The following is an 18782-nucleotide window of genomic DNA, read 5'->3' on the forward strand; positions in this document are numbered from 1 at the left end:
ATGTATGGATTAATTTGAGAAAAAAAATCTGAAATGTTTTTGGTTAATTAATACAATACCATATAATTATATTTGTGGTGAGATTTTGTTACATTAACGATTTCATTTTATAGATACTTTGCATTTCTTTCAGCACAAAGACAGTGTAAATTCATCTGTTTTTTACTCTTAAAACTTCTGCTCCACTAATATGTTCGACAACATTGTTTATATTGTAAATTAAATCACAAAATGTTCCTTCATGAATATTGCATATTTAAAGATAGATTTGCACAGCTAATTGAAGTCTGTCACATTGTTACACAGCCAAAACCATAGATACATTGAACTAAGGGATAACATTCAAGAAACGATGAATGAAATTGCTTCAATAACTTTAGATTCTTCAGACTCAAGCTCTATAAATTTTGTCTGTTTTATTTTAGGTTTTCCTAAGAAAGTTTAGTCAAACAAAAACCAAGGCTTCCTCACCCTCTTTCTATTGAATGATCAATCTTAGTCCATTTTCTAAACAATGTAATTGATAGGAGAGCACTGGCTTGGCAAGAGAGGCCGCATATTAGGCCTATCCACAAACCCTGAAGCAACCAAAGGAAAAAATCATGGAAAGAAATAAAATGGGGAAAAAAGATAAGAAACATTGGAATGAATTTAGCTGAAAAAGATTATATATGTTTCACCTTATCATATAGCTTAAGCATAAATCCAAGCAGGCATGCAATTGGCATGCCAATAAAATAGAAAGTCCCCAAATTAGCCCACACAGCTAAGTGCTGCCAACCACATCCTCTGGCCACCCCTGCAACACCAAATTCACTCATTGGCCTTCTGAAATTAAATTTCAACTACTATTTGTAAGATGAATATAAGCTCAAATTGGGTGGTTCAAACTTTAGATTAACCTGATAAAATGCCTTGAAAGGAATCGAATGTTATTGAGATTACTAGTAGGGGTATCATTGAGGCAAATTTCTTTATTATCAAGGAGCTGTCACTAAAGAAACCTGCCCAAACATTATGACCAAGGGCTAAGGCAAGCACAACTACAAGAGTAAGAATGATGGAGAGCTTGAGTATCACAACCATGGCATTCTTAGCTTTGTTAGGATTCCCAGCTCCCAATTCATTAGAAACTCTCGTGCTGTATCAGATAAGTTTCATTGTCTCAAATCTCGATAATCTATAACTTAACAGATTTAAACACAATTTGGAGAATACTTTCTACAAACTCACCTTGCTGCAGCACTAAGGCCACGAGTAATCATGAAGGCAATAGCTTCTGTATTCACACTACAGTTACAGTAGAAAAAAAAGACTATCATTGTCAAGCCTAATACAAAAGTTTAAGACAACCAAAATAAGGAGTGGTAACAAAAAAACAATAGGAGATAAACCTACCACATTGCGATCAACGAAATAGTTATTTTTGAATTTGGCATCAATCCTGCTAAGAACAGGAGAAGCTCACAAGCCCATTCCTCCAAACTAGGAAAAATTAAAAAATATATATTATGTTCCACTAATAATTTTAATTTTGTACCAAATGGGATTTGCTATTGATGTTAAAAAATTCAAACATGCAGGTTTGATCGATATTTTTGCGATTTTTTCTTTGTTTTTATGTTTTACGTTTTTTTTCTTTTTATTCATTACTTATAAAAAAATTCAATCAAACAAAATTTTAAAAATCAAATTTCAATATCTCACCAAACCATTGCTGCAGAAGGGAGGGCTACTTTCAGGTTTTTGAGAATGTATCGAAATGATTCAGACGACAATCCTTCCCATGTTTGCTTCAATCTCTTAGCAAAAATAACATAGGTTGCCAAGGAAAGGAATGATATCCATAAAGAAATCGAAGCTGCCAATGAAGCTCCCTGGAAACCAAGACTTGTCCGATTGACCAAAGTGTACACAACGACGAAATGAATTGCCATGGGGAGAACTGAAAACCAGACCAAGGGCAGGAGAATGCTTTGTGTCCGAAGAAACGTCAAAATGTTTTGCACAAAGCCGTACGCAAATAAACCTGGAATGAGATACTTAATGTAGAGGGCAGCTGTTTTTGAAATTTGAGGATCTTGGTGAAGCAACAGAAAAATTGGCTCAGTATAGATCCATAAGATGGATATGGTGATGGAGAAAAAGAAAGAAATGATGGAGGATGCTTGTAGATAAAGTCCCAGCGTTCTATATAATTGTGCACCAAATCCTTGACCACAAAGTGTCTCTAGTGCTCCACTCAATCCTATCTACAGCAAGAAGAGAGAAAAGGTCAAAAACTCAAATAGCAAAATTCGAAGTAAGTGAATTGGAAACCAAATTAAACCAGTAATAGTTTACATTACGCTACATAACAATATTCATTTTTAAGTGACTTGTGCTTGATAGTTGAAACCATGCATTACACTTCAATTTTACATTAGTTATGATTAAACTAAGAAGTCTAATCTTATTAATTGATCCCTTTCTTCTACCAAAAAAACCTCTTAATTATTCCTTTTTACTGTCTCTTCAAATTACTCATATAAAATGAGCTACTTGATAACTTGTTAAGAATCTTGTAGTTCCACTGAAAGACATACCATGAAAGCGAAACCGGTGACGCTGGCCCAAGAATTGGCAAGGGTGGCACCAGCAAACTCAAGCTCACCCAGGCGGCCGGCAAACATGACAGAGACCAAAGTGATAGAGAAATAAGAAACTTCGCAAAGAATCATTGGTAATGACAAGAAAACTTGATTGTTGGCCTCTTCCAAATCCAAAACTCTCCTCCACCACCTTCCTTTTTTTTCTTCAGTTTCATGGTTGCCTTCTGTCAAGAGTGCAACTCTGTCTACACTTGTGCTTGATGACATCTCTACCTTTTTTCTCTTTTTTATTTTTTATTTTTTTGTGGGTTTTAATTTTTTTATCAACTCTTGAGCTATTAGTTATGACATTCCACTTCTATCATATATATATATATATGTGTGTGTGTGTGTGTGTAAATATATATAAATTACTGTCCAGACATAAAAAGAAAGGAAAGAACACAATCAAAAAGATATACACGTGAAATATGCGAAAGAGATACAATGATGTATGCGTTCTCGTATGAACTATTTTGCTTGGAAGGTCAAGTAAATTAGGCGCCGTACGTGTTTGGTGATTTTTTTTATGTATTTGTTTTTCTTTTTTAACAAAAATAAAAAGTATGTTTGGATACAAAAATAATTTTTTTTTTTGAAATCGTTATACATAAAATATATATTTTTTTAAATAATAAAATGTATGGTTTTATTTTTCAATAGACTAATTTTTTGCTCAGTCAAGGTAAAATTTCATTAATCATCAAAAAAGGAAACATGATGGTTTCATCTACTTGTTCATTACCTGCTTTTCTTCTCCCATTCCTTCTTTGTTTGTGCTTATCGATAATATTTTCAAATATCTTATCAGCTTCTCAGCTTCAAACCTCATTATCTTACCAGCTCCTTTCTTTGTCTCAACAATCAAGGTAAATGTATATATTAATTAAGATCAATAAAATGCTAAAGGTTCACGGACCACGCGTCCAAATTTAAGCCATGAAGCTTGAAAAGCTGGCAATTTCTTTCTATTCGAACAAACTAATTGCAATTTTAACTGAAATTGTTAAAATGTTTACTCCTCATTATAATAAACTATTATTTCTTTTCAAGAAAATAACTCATCTTTCTTCAATTATTCGAGTCTTTTCAATAATTATTAAGATTTTCCATATATGCATAGCATGCGTACTAACTTGTCTAAGACATCTCTTTCCTATATTGATCATTGTACTATGAAACACAAAATTTTCAACTCTTGATATACACCATTCAAGGAGGGACCAGGGATGGGCAGGTGGAAGTAATTGGTATTTTGTCGGGTTTAGAATGCTTTATCAAAGACAATTAATAATTATTTAATTTAGAATCAATTGATAATAGAATAACCCTTCACATAGTCCATCTTTAAGCTCACTCGATATCCAAGAAACACTATAAGCTTAGCAAATCAGTCATTATAACCAAAACATGACCACCAAGCAAAAAACATCTATTCCCTCTCCGTAACAAATTTGGCAAGCGCATTTGCAAAGGAGTTAGGCTTCTATCTAAGTATGAATAAACTCATAATCTCCAAACAATTTCAAGCAACAATCAACCTTATTGAAAATATTCCAATAAGCCCATGATCTTTCATGACTCCCTAACCCATGACAAAGCCACTCTCGAGCCGGATATTCAATCACTAGCCTTTTAATTTCCACATAGGAGGAAGATGTAAACATTTGCAATGCATGTTTAATAGCCCTTAATTTTGCATAATTTGACTCTGGGACACCAAGGGTACCAAAGAAAAGTCCAACAACCAATCCTTCATTTCTCAAAAAACCACTGCATCCTGTCAATTTTGTACCGGAAAAAGATAGGTTTTATGTGTGGAGAGTCGTGTTCTTTTGACTCAAAAGATCTTAAGATTTTATCCACAAAATGTGTCTTTTCATTTATATCATAATGAATCTTTATAAATTAGGGACATTGCATTATAAAATTAAATTCAAACACAATAATGGAATGAATTTGTGGTGAAAAAATATGGCACAGGAATTTATCGATAATTGTGTTAAAGAATTTCGTATATTCACCCCCTTTATCTATATAAATAAACACAATTGAAGTGTTAAAGAATTTTTCAACAACACTTTTGAAGTTAAAGAACATAGTAAACAAATAAGACTTGCATTGCATAGGAAATAACCATATATAACGAGTGAAGTGATTGAAAAAAATTACAAAGTATCAAAAACAAAGAAGATACAATCAGCAGTCAACTCCAAGATACAAAGCTTAATGAGCAAATACAAAGAAGAATTCATACACTGGGATGTTAGCAATGAGATGCTTCATTTTGATTTCTATGAACAACGACTTGGACCTGATGCGACCTTGCATTTCTATGAGACTGCACATCAATCAGACCCATTGGCAACCCTTTTCATGAATGAATTTAATGTTGTGGAAACCTGCAGTGATGTGAAATCAACGGTTGACACCTACATTGAAAGGATAAGAGATCTTAAACAAGGCGGCATGTACATGGATGGAATTGGCTTGGGAGTCATTTTACAGTACCAAACCCTGCTCTAATGAGAGCCGTGCTAGACAAATTGGCTACACTTGGACTCCCCATATGGCTTACGGAAGTAGATATTAGCAGCTCGGTTGGTGAAGAATTACAGGTGAACAAATAGAATTCTTAACATTACCAGAGGAAAGATTTCACATTTTAGGCATTACTTCAAGGGCAAACTTTTGATGTTATCTTTCTTTTGTTTCCTTAACAGGCTATATACCTAGAACAGGTACTAAGAGAAGCCTCTTCACATCCTTCAGTGAATGGGATAATGCTTTGGACCGCTCTCCATCCTAAAGGGTACCTTGCTACGAAATGTGCCTAACTGATAAAAATTTTAAAAACCTCCCAGCTGGTGATGTGGTTGACAACCTCTTGAAAGAATGGCAAACCAGGGAGATTAAGGGCAAACAGATGAGCATGGCTCATACAGCTTTTATGGTTTCTTAGGTCAGTACAAAGTAAACGTCAGCTGCGACAACAGAACAGCAAATTCTACTTTCTCACACTGCCGTAGTGATGAAAGTAAACACTTTAGCATTCAGTTGTAACACCCATGATTCTAGTCTTACTTTATACAAGGGAAAACTAAATTAGATTTTAATATATAAACACATCTTTTGCTTGCACGATTTAAGCTAGACCATTGACTAAACACGTCTACAAAAATTTCAGAATACGTCCATTTGGGAGTATTAACTCTTTTGCAAATATAAACAAGTCTACTAAGGTCACCTCTGGCTGTGTCTCAGTGGTCTACGACCTTTTGGGAGAGGAGTTTCTGATAGCCCAATCCCGTTGATATTGGGCTCGAGCCCTAGGATCCTGCAAGCCAGAATTCTACCTCCTTTTTCTTTGTTTTCTGACCAGCAAATGGTTGGATTACGTCCATTCAATGAGTTCAATCAGCGAGCCACTACAACAGAATACGTCCTCCAAACGTGCCTTCAGCAGGCAGCTTCCATCATACATTTGTTACTCTTCAAAATCAGCTTCCATCATACATTTGTTACACTTCAAAATCAGCTTCCATCATACATTTGTTACACTTCAAAATCACTCTACTCTCTCCTGTTTCCCTTGTGGTTTACATTTAAAGAAGATTCACCCTATGGTATTTAAGGAACCTTATCACGTTATCTTTAGTGTTTCTTCTTTCTGAACTCCATTAACCCAATCAACTGCAATCAATTAGATAAGATTCTCATGGATATGTCCCCATTGACAAACTGCCTTCTTTTTAAAACCACCTTTCTGGTATCATGATTCGTGAATGGCCGCTACAACATCAACATCATAACAAATCAGGAAGAGACGTGACAGGATAATGTAGTCAGTTCAATTATGGATCATGATGAAGAAATGGGGTACATGGGACACGCCATAGAAATAATAGAGCGTTTGTGATATTATGTCGAGATTTATGTTCATTTGGTCCATTTCCTTAACTTATGCTGGATTCTGACAGCGTTGTTTGTGATTTTGCCTCCTTTAACAGACAAAAACAGAAAGAAAAAATAAGTCTATCAACTTCCGTTACTCTGGAACAAATTTAAATTGGAACATGTCGCAATGCCAGGTGAATTTTCAACAGTTTTGTTCTATTCCATACTTCATCGTTTCTGCTATGAAGTTAAAGGAAAACCAAGAGTATAATTCATGGTTAAACGTTCTTACCTTGTTCAAATCTCTGCCGGAAACAAAGTCTATGCTTTAAACATACAATGCCTCCAAGTTTCCTCTCTGATTGAAACCATCATATGAAGAAGCAACGAAATCTTTGATGACGAGGCTTCTCCATTATTAAGAAATTGTGAAGACAATATTCTCAGTCAAGTGGAATCTTGTCTTTAGCAGGCCACGTCTTGGTCGTTTTATGTGGTGATGATTAAGGTTTCATTACCATATGCCTCGGAAGTTCCCTCTTCTTTTTGCTTGCAGGCATTAAACAATAAGCCTTTGCTGTAGATGGTAATTGAAGTTGCGGGACGTTAAGAGGTTAATGTTGAAATTTATCTATAGAAGTTGAAACATGAGTTGCAGAGAAGGTTTTTAATGGAGGAAGAGAACAGGGAAACTTGAAGAATAATGGAGGACAGAAAAAATTGGAGAGAGAGCAACAAACTGTTTTTGTACTTCATATATATATATATTGATCGTTACATACCCAAAATCAGCCTGGCACCTCGATAAGTGAGAGTGAAGTGCTAAGGAATAACAGCTAAGCACAGAATTCCAGACTTGGAATTCTGTGCTACACAACAGACACAGCAACGGTAAAAAGGAAATAACAAGAAAATGAGGCAAACAAAAAACGTGGCTTCTTCAGCCTAACACCTGATAGAGAAACAACACTAGACAAAACTGTTTAAGCTAACAAAATATAAAGTTCAAAACGACAGCATAATAAATGTTTCATTAAACTATGTATCAAAACAGCATCGTTTGAAACTTCCTTCTCCCTTTCAATCAACAGTTGATCTTGGCGCCTGAAACTTCTTCTTCTTTATTTACCAGCTGGAATTATCAAGCTCTCAACACTCCTCCTTAATTCCAGATGAATAAACTCCCAATTTACCTCTTAAGTATTCAAACTGCTCTGCATTCAAACATTTTGTAAAGATGTCTGCTTGCTGTTCTTTGGTGGGACAATATTCCAGCTCAATATCTCATTCTTTTACTGCTTCCCTTAAGGCATGGAACTTAACTCTGATATGCTTTGTACGCCCATGTTGAACTGGATTCTTAGCTATGGCAATAGCAGATTGATTATCTACTTGCAGCAATGTTCCCTTATTCTGTGAGAACCCTAATTCAGCTAAGATCTTTCTTAACCAGAGTACCTGGTTTGCATCTACAGCAGTGGCTATATATTCTGCTTCTGCAAATGATTGAGCCATTACTTCTTGTTTCTTAGAACTCCAAGAGAAAACTCCACTTCAAAATGAAAAACAGTAGCCACTTGTGCTTTTGGAATCCTCTAGTGAGCCTACCCAATCACTGTCAGAAAATCCTTGAAGTTCACTACTTTCAGCTCTCACATACTTCACTCCATAATCCACAGTCCCTCAAACATATCTGAGAATGCGTTTAGCTATAGTAAAATGAGCAGTTGTTGGAGCTTGCATATACTTGGACATAAGACTTGTTGCAAACATTAAATCAGGTCTAGTTGCAGCAAGGTACAATAAAGATCCAATAATGCTCCTATAAAGTTTCTCATTTGCATCAGTTGACCCATCTTGCTTACAGAACTTAGTTCTTGCAGATAGTGGAGTTTTAGCAGCCTTGCAGTGATCCAAGTGAAATTTTTTCAATAAGTCCTGAGCATATTTTGATTGATGAATAACTATAGATTTGGATGATTGAATGAATTCCATCCCAAGAAAATAGGTCATCAGACCTAGATCAGTCATTTCAAAATTCTTCAGCATTTGTGACTTGAATTCAAATAGGCAATCAGTCTCAAGACCAGTGACAAGTAGATCATCAACATACAATGCCACTATCAAATTTACAGTATGACTACCCATCTTTATATAGAGTGTTGCTTCAGTAGAACTTCTAATAAAACCTTGATTCAGCAAGTGAGCATCCATCCTTTCATACCAAGCCCTTGGTGCCTATTTGAGACCATAAAGAGTTTTAACCAATTTACAAACCTTGGCTTCAGAACTCTTCTCAACAAAACAATCAGGTTGTTTAACATATATGTCTTCCTTCAAGTAACCATTCAAAAAAGTTGATTTTATATCAAAATGATAGATTAACCAACCTTTTCTTGCAGACAAGGCTACTAGCAGTCTAATTGTATCATGTCTGGCCACAAAAGCATATGTTTCCATGTAGTCCACTCCATATATTTGAGCAAAACCCTTAACCACTAGTCTTGCTTTGTATTTGTTAACTAAACCATCCGGATTCACTTTAGTTCTGTAAATCCATTTGACTCCTATAACATTATGATCTGTTGGTCTATCTACCAGCACCCAAGTCTTATTCTTCCATATCATCTTCATTTTAGCTTCCATGGCCTGTTTCCAATGCTCATCAGAAGTAGCTTCAGCATATGAGCTAGGTTCTGAGATTGCTACATGACACCTAACATAAACATCTGACAGGCTTCTTGTTCCTCTCATTGGCATCTCATCCACATCATCTGAATTCAACTCAAATTCCTCTTCTGTCAACTGATTTCCTACTGAAACATAGTTATCTAACCCTACAACTTGCTTGGCTTCCTAGTTCCACAACTTGCCTTCATCAAATACAACATCTTTGCTAATGAATAGCTTCATGCTTTTGACATCCAGCAGCTTATAACCTTTTGAAGTTTCACTGTACCCAAGATGGATGGCTAACATAGACTTACTATCCAGCTTGGTTCTTCTTGCATCTGGAACCTTAGCAAAACATATACATCCAAAGACTTTTAGATGTTTAACTGAGGATTTCATGTCATACCATGCGTCATATGGAGTTTTGCCTACCAGAGCTTTAATAGGGGACAAATTTAGCAGATAGTTAGCAGTATTAACTACTTCTACCCACAAGAACTTAGGTAACTTCTTCTCAAACAGCAAGCACCTAGCCATTTCCATTAAAGTCCTGTTCTTTCTTTCTAAGACACCATTCTGTTGAGGGCTATAAGGCACAGTTAGTTGATGCATTATGCCTAACTTGCTTAGATAAGCTTCAAACTCATTTGCAGTATACTCAGCCCCGTTATCACTCCTGAGCTTCTTAATAGTTAAGCTCATTTGATTTTCAACCAAAGCTTTGAACTTAGCAAATACTTTTAAAGCATCAGACTTGAACTTTAAAAAATAAATCCAACAGAACCTAGTGTAATCATCAACAAAGAGCATATAATACCTGATTCCATTTAAAGATGTGTTTGCATTGGCCCTCCAATATCTGTGTGCACTAACTGCAGCTTGCAAGTTACTTTCCAGGTTCTGCTTTGTGGAAATGGTACTCTCCTTTGCTTACCATATTGACATGCTTCACATATATTATTTGAGTTTGCCATGTTAGGCAACCCATTAACCAAATTATTTGAGGCCATTAAACTCAGTGAACCATAGTTCACATGACCAAACCTCCTGTGCCACAATTTAGTATCATATAGAGTGCAATTGAAAGCAAAATGTTTTAGAGTCACCCAGTTTAACGGGAAACATTTGTTTCTCATTTCCACTGTGAATAGTTCAACACCAGTCGGATCCTTCACTGTGCAAGCTTTGTCTTTGAAATTTAATTCAAAGCCTTCATTCACCAGCTAACCTACACTTAGTAAATTCTGACACACATTAGGAGCAAAATAAACATTTGCAGCTAACTTAATGTCACCAGGTGTCTGCACTCCCACTATACCAGTTCCAAGGATCAGTAGCATATCACCATTTCCAACTTCCATCTGAGTTCTAAAATTCTCATTCAAACTTATAAAATTCTCCTTACAACCTGTCAAGTGGTTTGAACATCCACTATCTATTAGCCAAACATTGTTTTTCTTATCACTATCCACCTTTTTAACCATGAAAAGAACTTCACCATCTAGTTTGTGCTCCTCAACCACAGCTGCTTTCTCTTCTAAACTTTTACCTTTGTTCTTACACACCTTCTCTACATGTCCTTGCTGGTGACATTTTTTGCATTTCACATGAGGTTTGAACCAACAATATTTCTCTGTGTGATTTGTTTTTTTGCAATGTGAGCAAGGTAGATAAGCTTTCTTCTAATCCCCATTCTTCTCTTCAACTTTCTTCCCCTTTTCCTTTTTGTCAACATCACTCCTTCTAGTGTTGATGCCTCATACCTTTTGGTTTTTAGCCTTTGCAACTAAAACACTCTTTATGAGTCTATTTTGCCTAAAAGCTCTTCTCTGCTCAAGTCCTTCTAATGCATTGACAAGTTCCTTCAAGGTCATTTGACCAATATCTCTCGAATCCTCTAAAGAGGAAATTTTTTATTCATATTTCTCAAGTAATCCCACCAACATCTTACTAACTAATCTTTCCTCTGTTTTCTCCTTACCCAGCAACCTAAGTTGATTAACAATTCCCATCATCTTACCAAAAAATTCTCTAATAGTCTCACTCTCATCCATAGTTAACATTTCAAATTGCCTAGTAAGATTAAAGGCCTGAATCTTCCTAGTTCTATCACTACGTTGAAACTCATCCTTTAAATGATCCCAAACATCTTTAGGATTATCTAGATGCATTATCCTAGCAAAGATTTCATCAGATACAGTAGATTGCAAGCAAGAAAAAGCCTTATACCTTTTTGCCTTGTCTTTTTCAAACTATCTTATTTGAGCTAAGGTTGGATTAGCATAACGTTGCTCTGGTTCAATCCCGGTCTCCACTACTTCCCAAAGACTAAAGGCCTTGAGATAGGACTGCATCTTCACTGACCAAAACACATAATTTTCTCCAGTGAAAACTGGAGGAGCAAAGGTGCTAAATCCAGCAGTAGCCATGAGTAGAAAATAAAGCAATAACCAGGAAGTCGCAAGCAAGGTGAGGATTGATTAAGGTAAAGGTCCCTTAAAATCACTTTAAAGCTCTGATACCATGTTGAAATTTATCTATAGAAGTTGAAACATGAGTTGCAGAGAAGGTTTTTAATGGAGGAAGAAAACAGGGAACTTGAAGAATAATGGAGGACAGAAAAAATTGGAGAGAGAGCAACAAATTGTTTTTGTATTTCATATATATATATATATATATATATTGATCGTTACATACCCAAAATCAGTCTGGCACCTCGATATGTGAGAGTGAAGTGCTAAGGAATAACAGCTAAGCACAGAATTCCAGACTTGGAATTCTGTGCTACACAACAAACGCAGCAACGGTAAAAAGGAAATAACAAGAAAATGAGGCAAATAAAAAACGTGGCTTCTTCAATCTAACACCTGATAGAGTAAAACGACACTAGACAAAACCGTTTAAGCTAACAAAATATAAAGTTCAAAACGACAGCATAATAAACGTTTCATTAAACTATGTATCAAAACAACATCGTTTGAAACTTCCTTCTCCCTTTCAATCAACAGTTGATCTTGGCGCCTGAAACTTCTTCTTCTTCTTTATTTACCAGCTGGAATTATCAAGCTCTCAACAGTTAATTCGAATATGCCAAACCGACTTACATCAGATTGACATTAGCTAATCATTTTTAGCTAAGATGGTCACAAAGTAAATTGACGTGGACCAAATTTTGCAACAACCTTTTAGATGGTGGCTCATCCCAATTGGACAAAAGGTTTTTCATTTGGTAAAATTTTCAAGGGGAAATAATCGCATCAAGGACAAAAAATCCCAACTACTTGACTTCATTCTCACTTTTTTAAGGCCCCATTGATTATTTACTCATGTTCTCTTGATTACTCAAGCAACGTTCTGATAGTATTATTTACTATTATTGATTCCATTTCCACCAAACAAAGTGATGCTCCAAATCCATGGCAGACAAAGGCAACAGCTGAGTTGTGTTGAATATTGATGGCTTTTTGATCTGCAAACGAAGCTACTGTAGAGGAAGAGGTAATGTTGATTTCAAGGGCCTGAAGTTCAAAAGCAACGAGAAGATGTCAGATTCAATTTTACTGGTTTGTTTTTATTGTTTATTTTATGTAAATTGAAAAGTCAATATTTAGCTACTGGAATTAATCGATAGTGTATGAATCATTGTGCTACGGAATCTTTCATTCCAGCACCCTCGAATTTTTTAATGCCAAATGGCTTCATCTGGTTTGCTATTTCTTTTTACATGTTCTCTCTCTTCGAACAGCAGATATATTGGTTGTTAAAATGAATCGTGGGTGAGAAGCTGTTTTTGAGGAAATAGTATTCTTCCCTCCCTTCTCTCTCGACTATTCTCTCCCCTGTTCATCGTATTCATCCTTTGAATATTCATATATTTTAACAAGTTGAAAACTTGAGAGTTGGGCATCCTTCACATACAACAGCCAAAATCCTGCTCACATTTTCACATTACAAGCAAGCTTTTAAGGAAGATCTCTCGTTCTCTTTACAAACCCAATTAGCCAAAAGAAACGAAGAAGCAAAACTGGCAAAGCAAAGTTTAGCAGAAGACAGAACCAAAAAATGCTAGACCGAATCAAGAAATTCCCCCTGGATTCTGATGGGCTCGCTTTAACTTCACAAAACCCTTCCAAGTGAAAAAGAAGAAAAAGGAGCCGACAAATCCCAAAATTTTAGATAAACAAACACCTTTTAATGTTATATATCACACTGTAGTTTCTAAAGGGGGGAATCTTGAAGCTGATGGTTTACAAACTGGACCAAGAATCTGCTCGCTTTTCAAACAAAGGCCATACCTCATTACCCATCAAAGCTGCAAATCTGCAAAGAATTCACATTTAACAAAAATAACAAAAGCCATGATGCAAAGATAGAGAAGGGCTACAAGTAAAGAAATGAAAACAAGAGAGAGATAGCGGTTAATGCCATGAGAACAGATTGTGGAATAGAGGGAGAAGCTGTTCTTGGTGAATCCCCCATGGCCAAACCAGCAAACCATGACCCATCTGTCAACATGGTTTGTCCATATCCTGATTCAGACCTTGAACCCTAAACCCTAAACCAAGGTTTCCTTACCACTTTCTATTGAAACATCAATCTTAGCCCATTTGCTAAACAACGTAATTGATAGGAGAGCACTGGCTTGGCAAGAGAGGCCACATATTAAGCCTATCCACAAACCCTGAAGCAACCAAAGAAAAAAAATCATGGAAAGAAATAAATGGGGAAGAAAAGATAAGAAACGTTGGAATGAATTTAACTGAAAAAGATTATATATGTTTCACCTTATCATATAGCTTAAGCATAAATCCAAGAAGGCATGCAATTGGCATGCCAATAAAATAGAAAGTCCCCAAATTAGCCCACACAGCTAAATGCTCCCAACCACATCCTCTGGCCACCCCTGCAACACCAAATTAACTCATTGGCCTTCTGAAATTAAATTTCAACTACAGTTTGTAGATAAAATATATAAGCTAAAACTGGGTGGCTCAAACTTTAGTTAACCTCATAAAATGCCTTGAAAGGAATCAAGTGGTACTGAGATTACTTGCAGGGATACCATTGAGGCAAATTTCTTTTTAATCAGGGAGCTGTCACTAAAGAAACCAGCCCAAACATTATGAGCAAAGGCTAAAGCAAGCACAAGTGCAAGAGTAAGAATGATGGAGAGCTTGAGCGTCACAACCATGGCATTCTTAGCTTTGTTAGGATTTCCAGCTCCCAATTCATTAGAAACTCTCGTGCTGTATCAAATAAGTTTCCTTGTCATAAATCTCGATAATCTATAATTTCATAGATTTAAACACAATTCGGAGAATATTTTTTTACAAACTCACCTTGCTGCTGCACTAAGGCCGTAAGTAAACATGAAGGCAATATTTTCTGTATTCACACTACAGTTGCAGTGGGAAAAAGACTATCATTGTCAAGCCTAATACACAAGTTTAAGACAACCAAAATAAGGAGAAGTAACAAAAATTAAGAAAAAAGAGATAAACGTACCACATTGAGATCAACGAAATAGCTATTTCTGAATTTGGCATCAATCCTGCTAACAACACTAGAAGCTCAAAAGCCCAATCCTCCAAACTAGGAAAAATCAAACACATATAAGAGAACCCTTTGATTAAAGCTTTTACTATTTACTATTTTATTTTTGTTTTCTTATAAAAAAAAATCAAATAGTAAGAATATCCATCAAACGAATATAAATAATCCAATTTCGGTAACTCACCAAACCATTGCTGCAGAAGGAAGGGCTACTTTCAGGTTTGTGAGAATGTAACCAAACGATTCAGACGACAATCCTTCCCATGTCTGCTTCAATTTCTTGGCAAAACCGACATATGTTGCCAACAAAAGGAATGAAATCCATAATGAAATCGATGCAGCCAGTGAAGCTCCCTTGAAACCAAGACTTGTCTGGTTAATCAAAGTGTAAACAATACCGAAATGAATTCCCAAGGAGAGAACTGAGAACCAGACCAAGGACGTGACGATGCTTTGTGTCTGAAGAAACCTTAAAATGTTTTGCACGAAGGCATACGCAAATAAACCTAGAATCAGATCCTTCATGTAGAGGGTAGCTATTTTTGAAATTTGAGGATCTTGGTGAAGCAAGATAAAAATGGGCTCAGTGTAGATCCATAAGATGGATATGATAATGGGGAAAAAGCAAGAAATGATGCAGGATGCTTGTAGATAAAGACCCAGCTTTCTGTATAATTGTGCACCAAATCCCTGACCACAAAGTGTCTCGAGCGCTCCACTTAATCCGAGCTAAAAATAAAAAACTCAAATAAGTGAATTGGAAAACAAATTAAACCAGTACACGTTTACATAAAGCTACATAAATTTAGATACTAATTAAGAGCAAAAGACAATGAATTAAACTAAAGAAGGCAGCAATGATTTGGCCTAGTGAGTAGCAAATCCTCCCCAATTAATCTCATTTATCTCTTTAAATCGAATAGCAAATTAATCAAGTTAAACTAGAATTTAAAACAAAGTGAAGATCAAATAAAGATATGATTATTATGAACATGAAAAAGATATACCATGAAAGCGAAACCAGTGACACTGGCCCACGAATTGGCAAGGGTGGCACCAGCAAGCTCAAGCTCACCGAGGTGACCGGCAAACATGACAGAGATCAAAGTGATGGAGAAATAGGAAACATTGCAAACAATCATTGGTAATGACAAGAAAACTTGATTGCTGGCCTCTTCCCAATCCAAAACTCTCCTCCACCACCTTCCTTTGCCTTCTTCAAAATCATTGTCCCCTCCTGTCAATAGTGCAACTCTATCTAGACTTGTGCTTGATGACATCTCTCCCTTTTTTTGTTCTCTTCTTTTCTTTTGTGGGTTTTAAGTTTTAAGACAAGAAAAAAAAATGTACCTTATATCAATTTATGAGCTAATAGTCATGATATTCCACTTCAACCAAGTACATATATATGCTTGCTCTGGCTAACTAATACGCAAAATTGTACTATAAAAAATGAACCTCTCAGAAGGAAGATATGTGGATTAAACATTATACAACATGATTGAATTGCTATCCAAGACAAAAAAGAGAAAAGAAATGATATACACGTGAAAGATGTGAAAGAGATATTTTTCTTTTTTGAAAGGTTGAGATTTTATTGCTATAAAAATCTCCAAATGGAGACTTACAGGGAGCAAGGTCACAAGTGACTTGCTTGAAAACAAAAAGAATTCCCCTCAGGGAGAGTTGGTAGAACTTAGAAAAGATCTTGATAAGCCATCAGACATAAATCATACCAGAAAAGATAACAAAGAAATCAAAGTCAATATAAGCTTGCCCCAACTAATCTAGGACACTAAAACAATAAAAATGGAACACCAGAATAAGTGTGGGCAAAATCAGAATAGAGATGGCAGGTTTAGGGAAGGTTAGCATTGTGATTAACAAAGTAGACATTGTGGTTGGCTTTTCTCACCACCCCAGCTTTTGCAAGTCCGTCAGCTACCATGTTGGCTTCACACCTGATGTGGCAGAAACAGATGCTTGTGATGTTGCGTAAGTGGGCTTCGATTGCATTTGAAATGAATTTCATGCGCCATGGAACTTTGTTGTGATCACTCACCCAGTTTATGGCATTGGTGGAATCGCTTTCCACTTGCAACTGATGAGTTATGGCCCATGGGGAAGAGAGGAAGAAGTTAATACCTTGTTGAATGGCTTTGAACTCTGCGAAGTTGGAGTTTTCAACACCTATGTGATGAGAGAAAGTCCCCCTAATAAATCCTAGGTGGTCTCTGAGTACTCCCCCTATGCCAACTGGGCCAGACTTCCCTCTAGCTACTCCATCAATGTTGAGTTTGAGGGTTCCAACCGGAGGAGACAAGCAATTGATGTTTTTCCTTTGGAAGATCCTCTTCTTATTACCGCAGAGGACAGTAACATTAGAGAGACACATAACCGTTGGAATGTGCCCTATATGCCATCTCCCTTTGCACCATAGGGAATATCAAAGAAGGATAATATCAACCATTTGCGTCGCTTTGAAGTTTTTCCCTTTAAAAATAATTTCATTTCAGCATAGCCACAAAGACCACATAGTAGCAAAGAATAACATTTTTCGTGCATTCTTCACATGAGAGGGCATGGGATAAAAGAACCAAGCATTAAAGAATGAAAGAGCATCACCAAGGGAAACCCAACAAATACCCCATTTGTGGCAGTAAAGAGACCATGCTTTCCATGCACTACTGTACAATCAAATAGGAGGTGAAACGGAGTTTCAAGTTGAGTAGAGCAGAAGGTACAATTGGCATCATTTGGATTAATGATTCCTCTTTAAATAAGAATAGCTTTGGCAGCCAATTTTCCATGAAAAGCTTGCTAGTAGAATGTTTTAACCTTCAGAGGAGCGAGACTAGTCCACAAGTTGCTCCGAGGGCTATCATACGTCAAGTGGTCTCCATAAAAGGCCTTATAGAAAGAGGAAGATGAGTAAAGACCACAGGTTGTCTTCCTCCAAATTACCTTATCTTGATCAGAAAAATGCGGTTGAACATTTTCAATGAGAGGCTTAAAATCTTCGCATTGTTTCAGCTCCCAATTAAAAGGCTACCTTCTTAGTTTAACATCTCATGTCCATTTGTTGTTGATCCATTTACCCGTGTTAGCTATAGAGGCCTTTTTATCCTTAGCTAAAGCGAAAATCCGAGGGAATTGAATGGAGAGAGAGGAGTTGCCAACCCATGTGTCTGTCCAAAAAGAATAGTGCGTCCATTCCCCAGTGAGTGTCCAAAGCCCGTTGGACAAGATCATGATACTTGCTAGCGGGATTGAGAGGTTTTGTGATGTGTCACCATAGAAGAGAAGGTTGGTATGCCTTTGTCAGGGGAATCATAACAGCTGGGAGTCTATTTTTTGTTAAGATTACTCGGGCCCATAGACTTTCAGGCTCATTGGAAAACACCATAGCCACTTGTTTAAAAGGGCTCAATTTTTTAGTTTGAGGTTCATAATTCCAAGCCCACCTTGACATTTAAGCTTGCAGACTAAGTCTCAGTTGATATAGTGAATTTTCCTCTTATCTGAATTTCCAAACCATAGAAAGCTTCTTTGAATACTTTCCAACTGCTTTTTGATTGAAGAGGGCATTTGAAGAATAGAAAGATAATACAGTGGGAGACTAGAAAGGACAGAATTAATGAGTGTGATTTTACCTCCCATGGAAAGATGTTGACCCTTTCAACTTGCAAGCCTTAAGTTAAATTTTTCGACAACAGGCTGCCAAGTACTCTGAGCTCATGGGCTGTCTCCAAGAAGAAGTCCAAGATAGTTAGTGGGCAAAGACTCAACTTTGCAATTTATCATGTTGGCCCAGACATTAAGAAGGTTAGGTTCAATTATGTGAAAGAGATATGACTATGCATAGATTATCCTCTGAGCTATTCTGCATTTGTAGTTCAAGGTTTTTTTTTTTATATATAAAATATACTCCTATATTGGGGGAAAAAGTTGCTCATATATAGTAGCAAGCCAATAACTTTATACATATGATGGTATATGTCAAAAGAAAAAAAATGTAAAAAGAAAGAA

At 36.3% G+C, this 18782-nt stretch overlaps 2 protein-coding genes and 1 pseudogene across 4 annotated transcripts; 1 reads left to right on the top strand and 2 right to left on the bottom strand.

Moving 5' to 3' along the window:
- Positions 1-234: 234 nt before the first annotated feature.
- On the bottom strand, positions 235-2916 carry LOC18594023 (protein DETOXIFICATION 18-like). Its single transcript, XM_088808352.1, has 7 exons — positions 2586-2916; positions 1708-2252; positions 1399-1485; positions 1234-1290; positions 903-1141; positions 681-799; positions 235-578 (listed from the first exon to the last, which is right to left on the bottom strand). The coding sequence occupies exons 1-7, from the start codon at positions 2856-2858 to the stop codon at positions 468-470; spliced, it is 1431 nt and encodes a 476-aa protein (XP_088664478.1). The 5' UTR covers positions 2859-2916; the 3' UTR covers positions 235-467.
- A 1688-nt stretch (positions 2917-4604) lies between these two features.
- On the top strand, positions 4605-5754 carry LOC148761552 (endo-1,4-beta-xylanase 5-like; annotated as a pseudogene).
- Positions 5755-13109: 7355 nt separating this feature from the next.
- LOC18594025 (protein DETOXIFICATION 19-like) lies at positions 13110-17720 on the bottom strand. 3 transcript variants are annotated; one of them, XM_088808532.1, is made up of 8 exons: positions 15761-17720; positions 14938-15482; positions 14706-14792; positions 14540-14596; positions 14389-14446; positions 14208-14299; positions 13985-14103; positions 13110-13881 (listed from the first exon to the last, which is right to left on the bottom strand). In XM_088808532.1, the coding sequence occupies exons 1-6, from the start codon at positions 16031-16033 to the stop codon at positions 14297-14299; spliced, it is 1023 nt and encodes a 340-aa protein (XP_088664658.1). In that variant the 5' UTR covers positions 16034-17720; the 3' UTR covers positions 13110-13881; positions 13985-14103; positions 14208-14296. The 3 variants fall into 3 exon arrangements, with proteins under 3 accessions (XP_088664658.1, XP_017979588.2, XP_017979589.2); XM_018124099.2 differs by having other exon boundaries at positions 14208-14446; XM_018124100.2 differs by lacking the exon at positions 14540-14596 and having other exon boundaries at positions 14208-14446.
- Between the last annotated feature and the right edge of the window lie 1062 nt (positions 17721-18782).

Source organism: Theobroma cacao, chromosome 7, assembly GCF_053813885.1.
Source record: "Theobroma cacao isolate CCN51 chromosome 7, ASM5381388v1, whole genome shotgun sequence".
In the NCBI taxonomy this organism is placed as follows: Eukaryota; Viridiplantae; Streptophyta; class Magnoliopsida; order Malvales; family Malvaceae; genus Theobroma; species Theobroma cacao.

Excerpts from the sequence above, each read along its gene's own strand:
- LOC18594023 (XM_088808352.1), bottom strand. The coding sequence starts at position 2,858 with ATGTCATCAAGCACAAGTGTAGACAGAGTTGCACTCTTGACAGAAGGC. Across the intron at positions 1,291-1,398 it reads ATTTCGTTGATCGCAATGTG|TGTGAATACAGAAGCTATTG; the intron begins GTAGGTTTATCT and ends CTGTAACTGTAG. Across the intron at positions 1,142-1,233 it reads GGCCTTAGTGCTGCAGCAAG|CACGAGAGTTTCTAATGAAT; the intron begins GTGAGTTTGTAG and ends TATCTGATACAG.
- LOC18594025 (XM_018124099.2), bottom strand. The coding sequence starts at position 16,033 with ATGTCATCAAGCACAAGTCTAGATAGAGTTGCACTATTGACAGGAGGG. Across the intron at positions 15,483-15,760 it reads TCACTGGTTTCGCTTTCATG|CTCGGATTAAGTGGAGCGCT; the intron begins GTATATCTTTTT and ends TTTTATTTTTAG. Across the intron at positions 14,597-14,705 it reads ATTTCGTTGATCTCAATGTG|TGTGAATACAGAAAATATTG; the intron begins GTACGTTTATCT and ends CTGCAACTGTAG.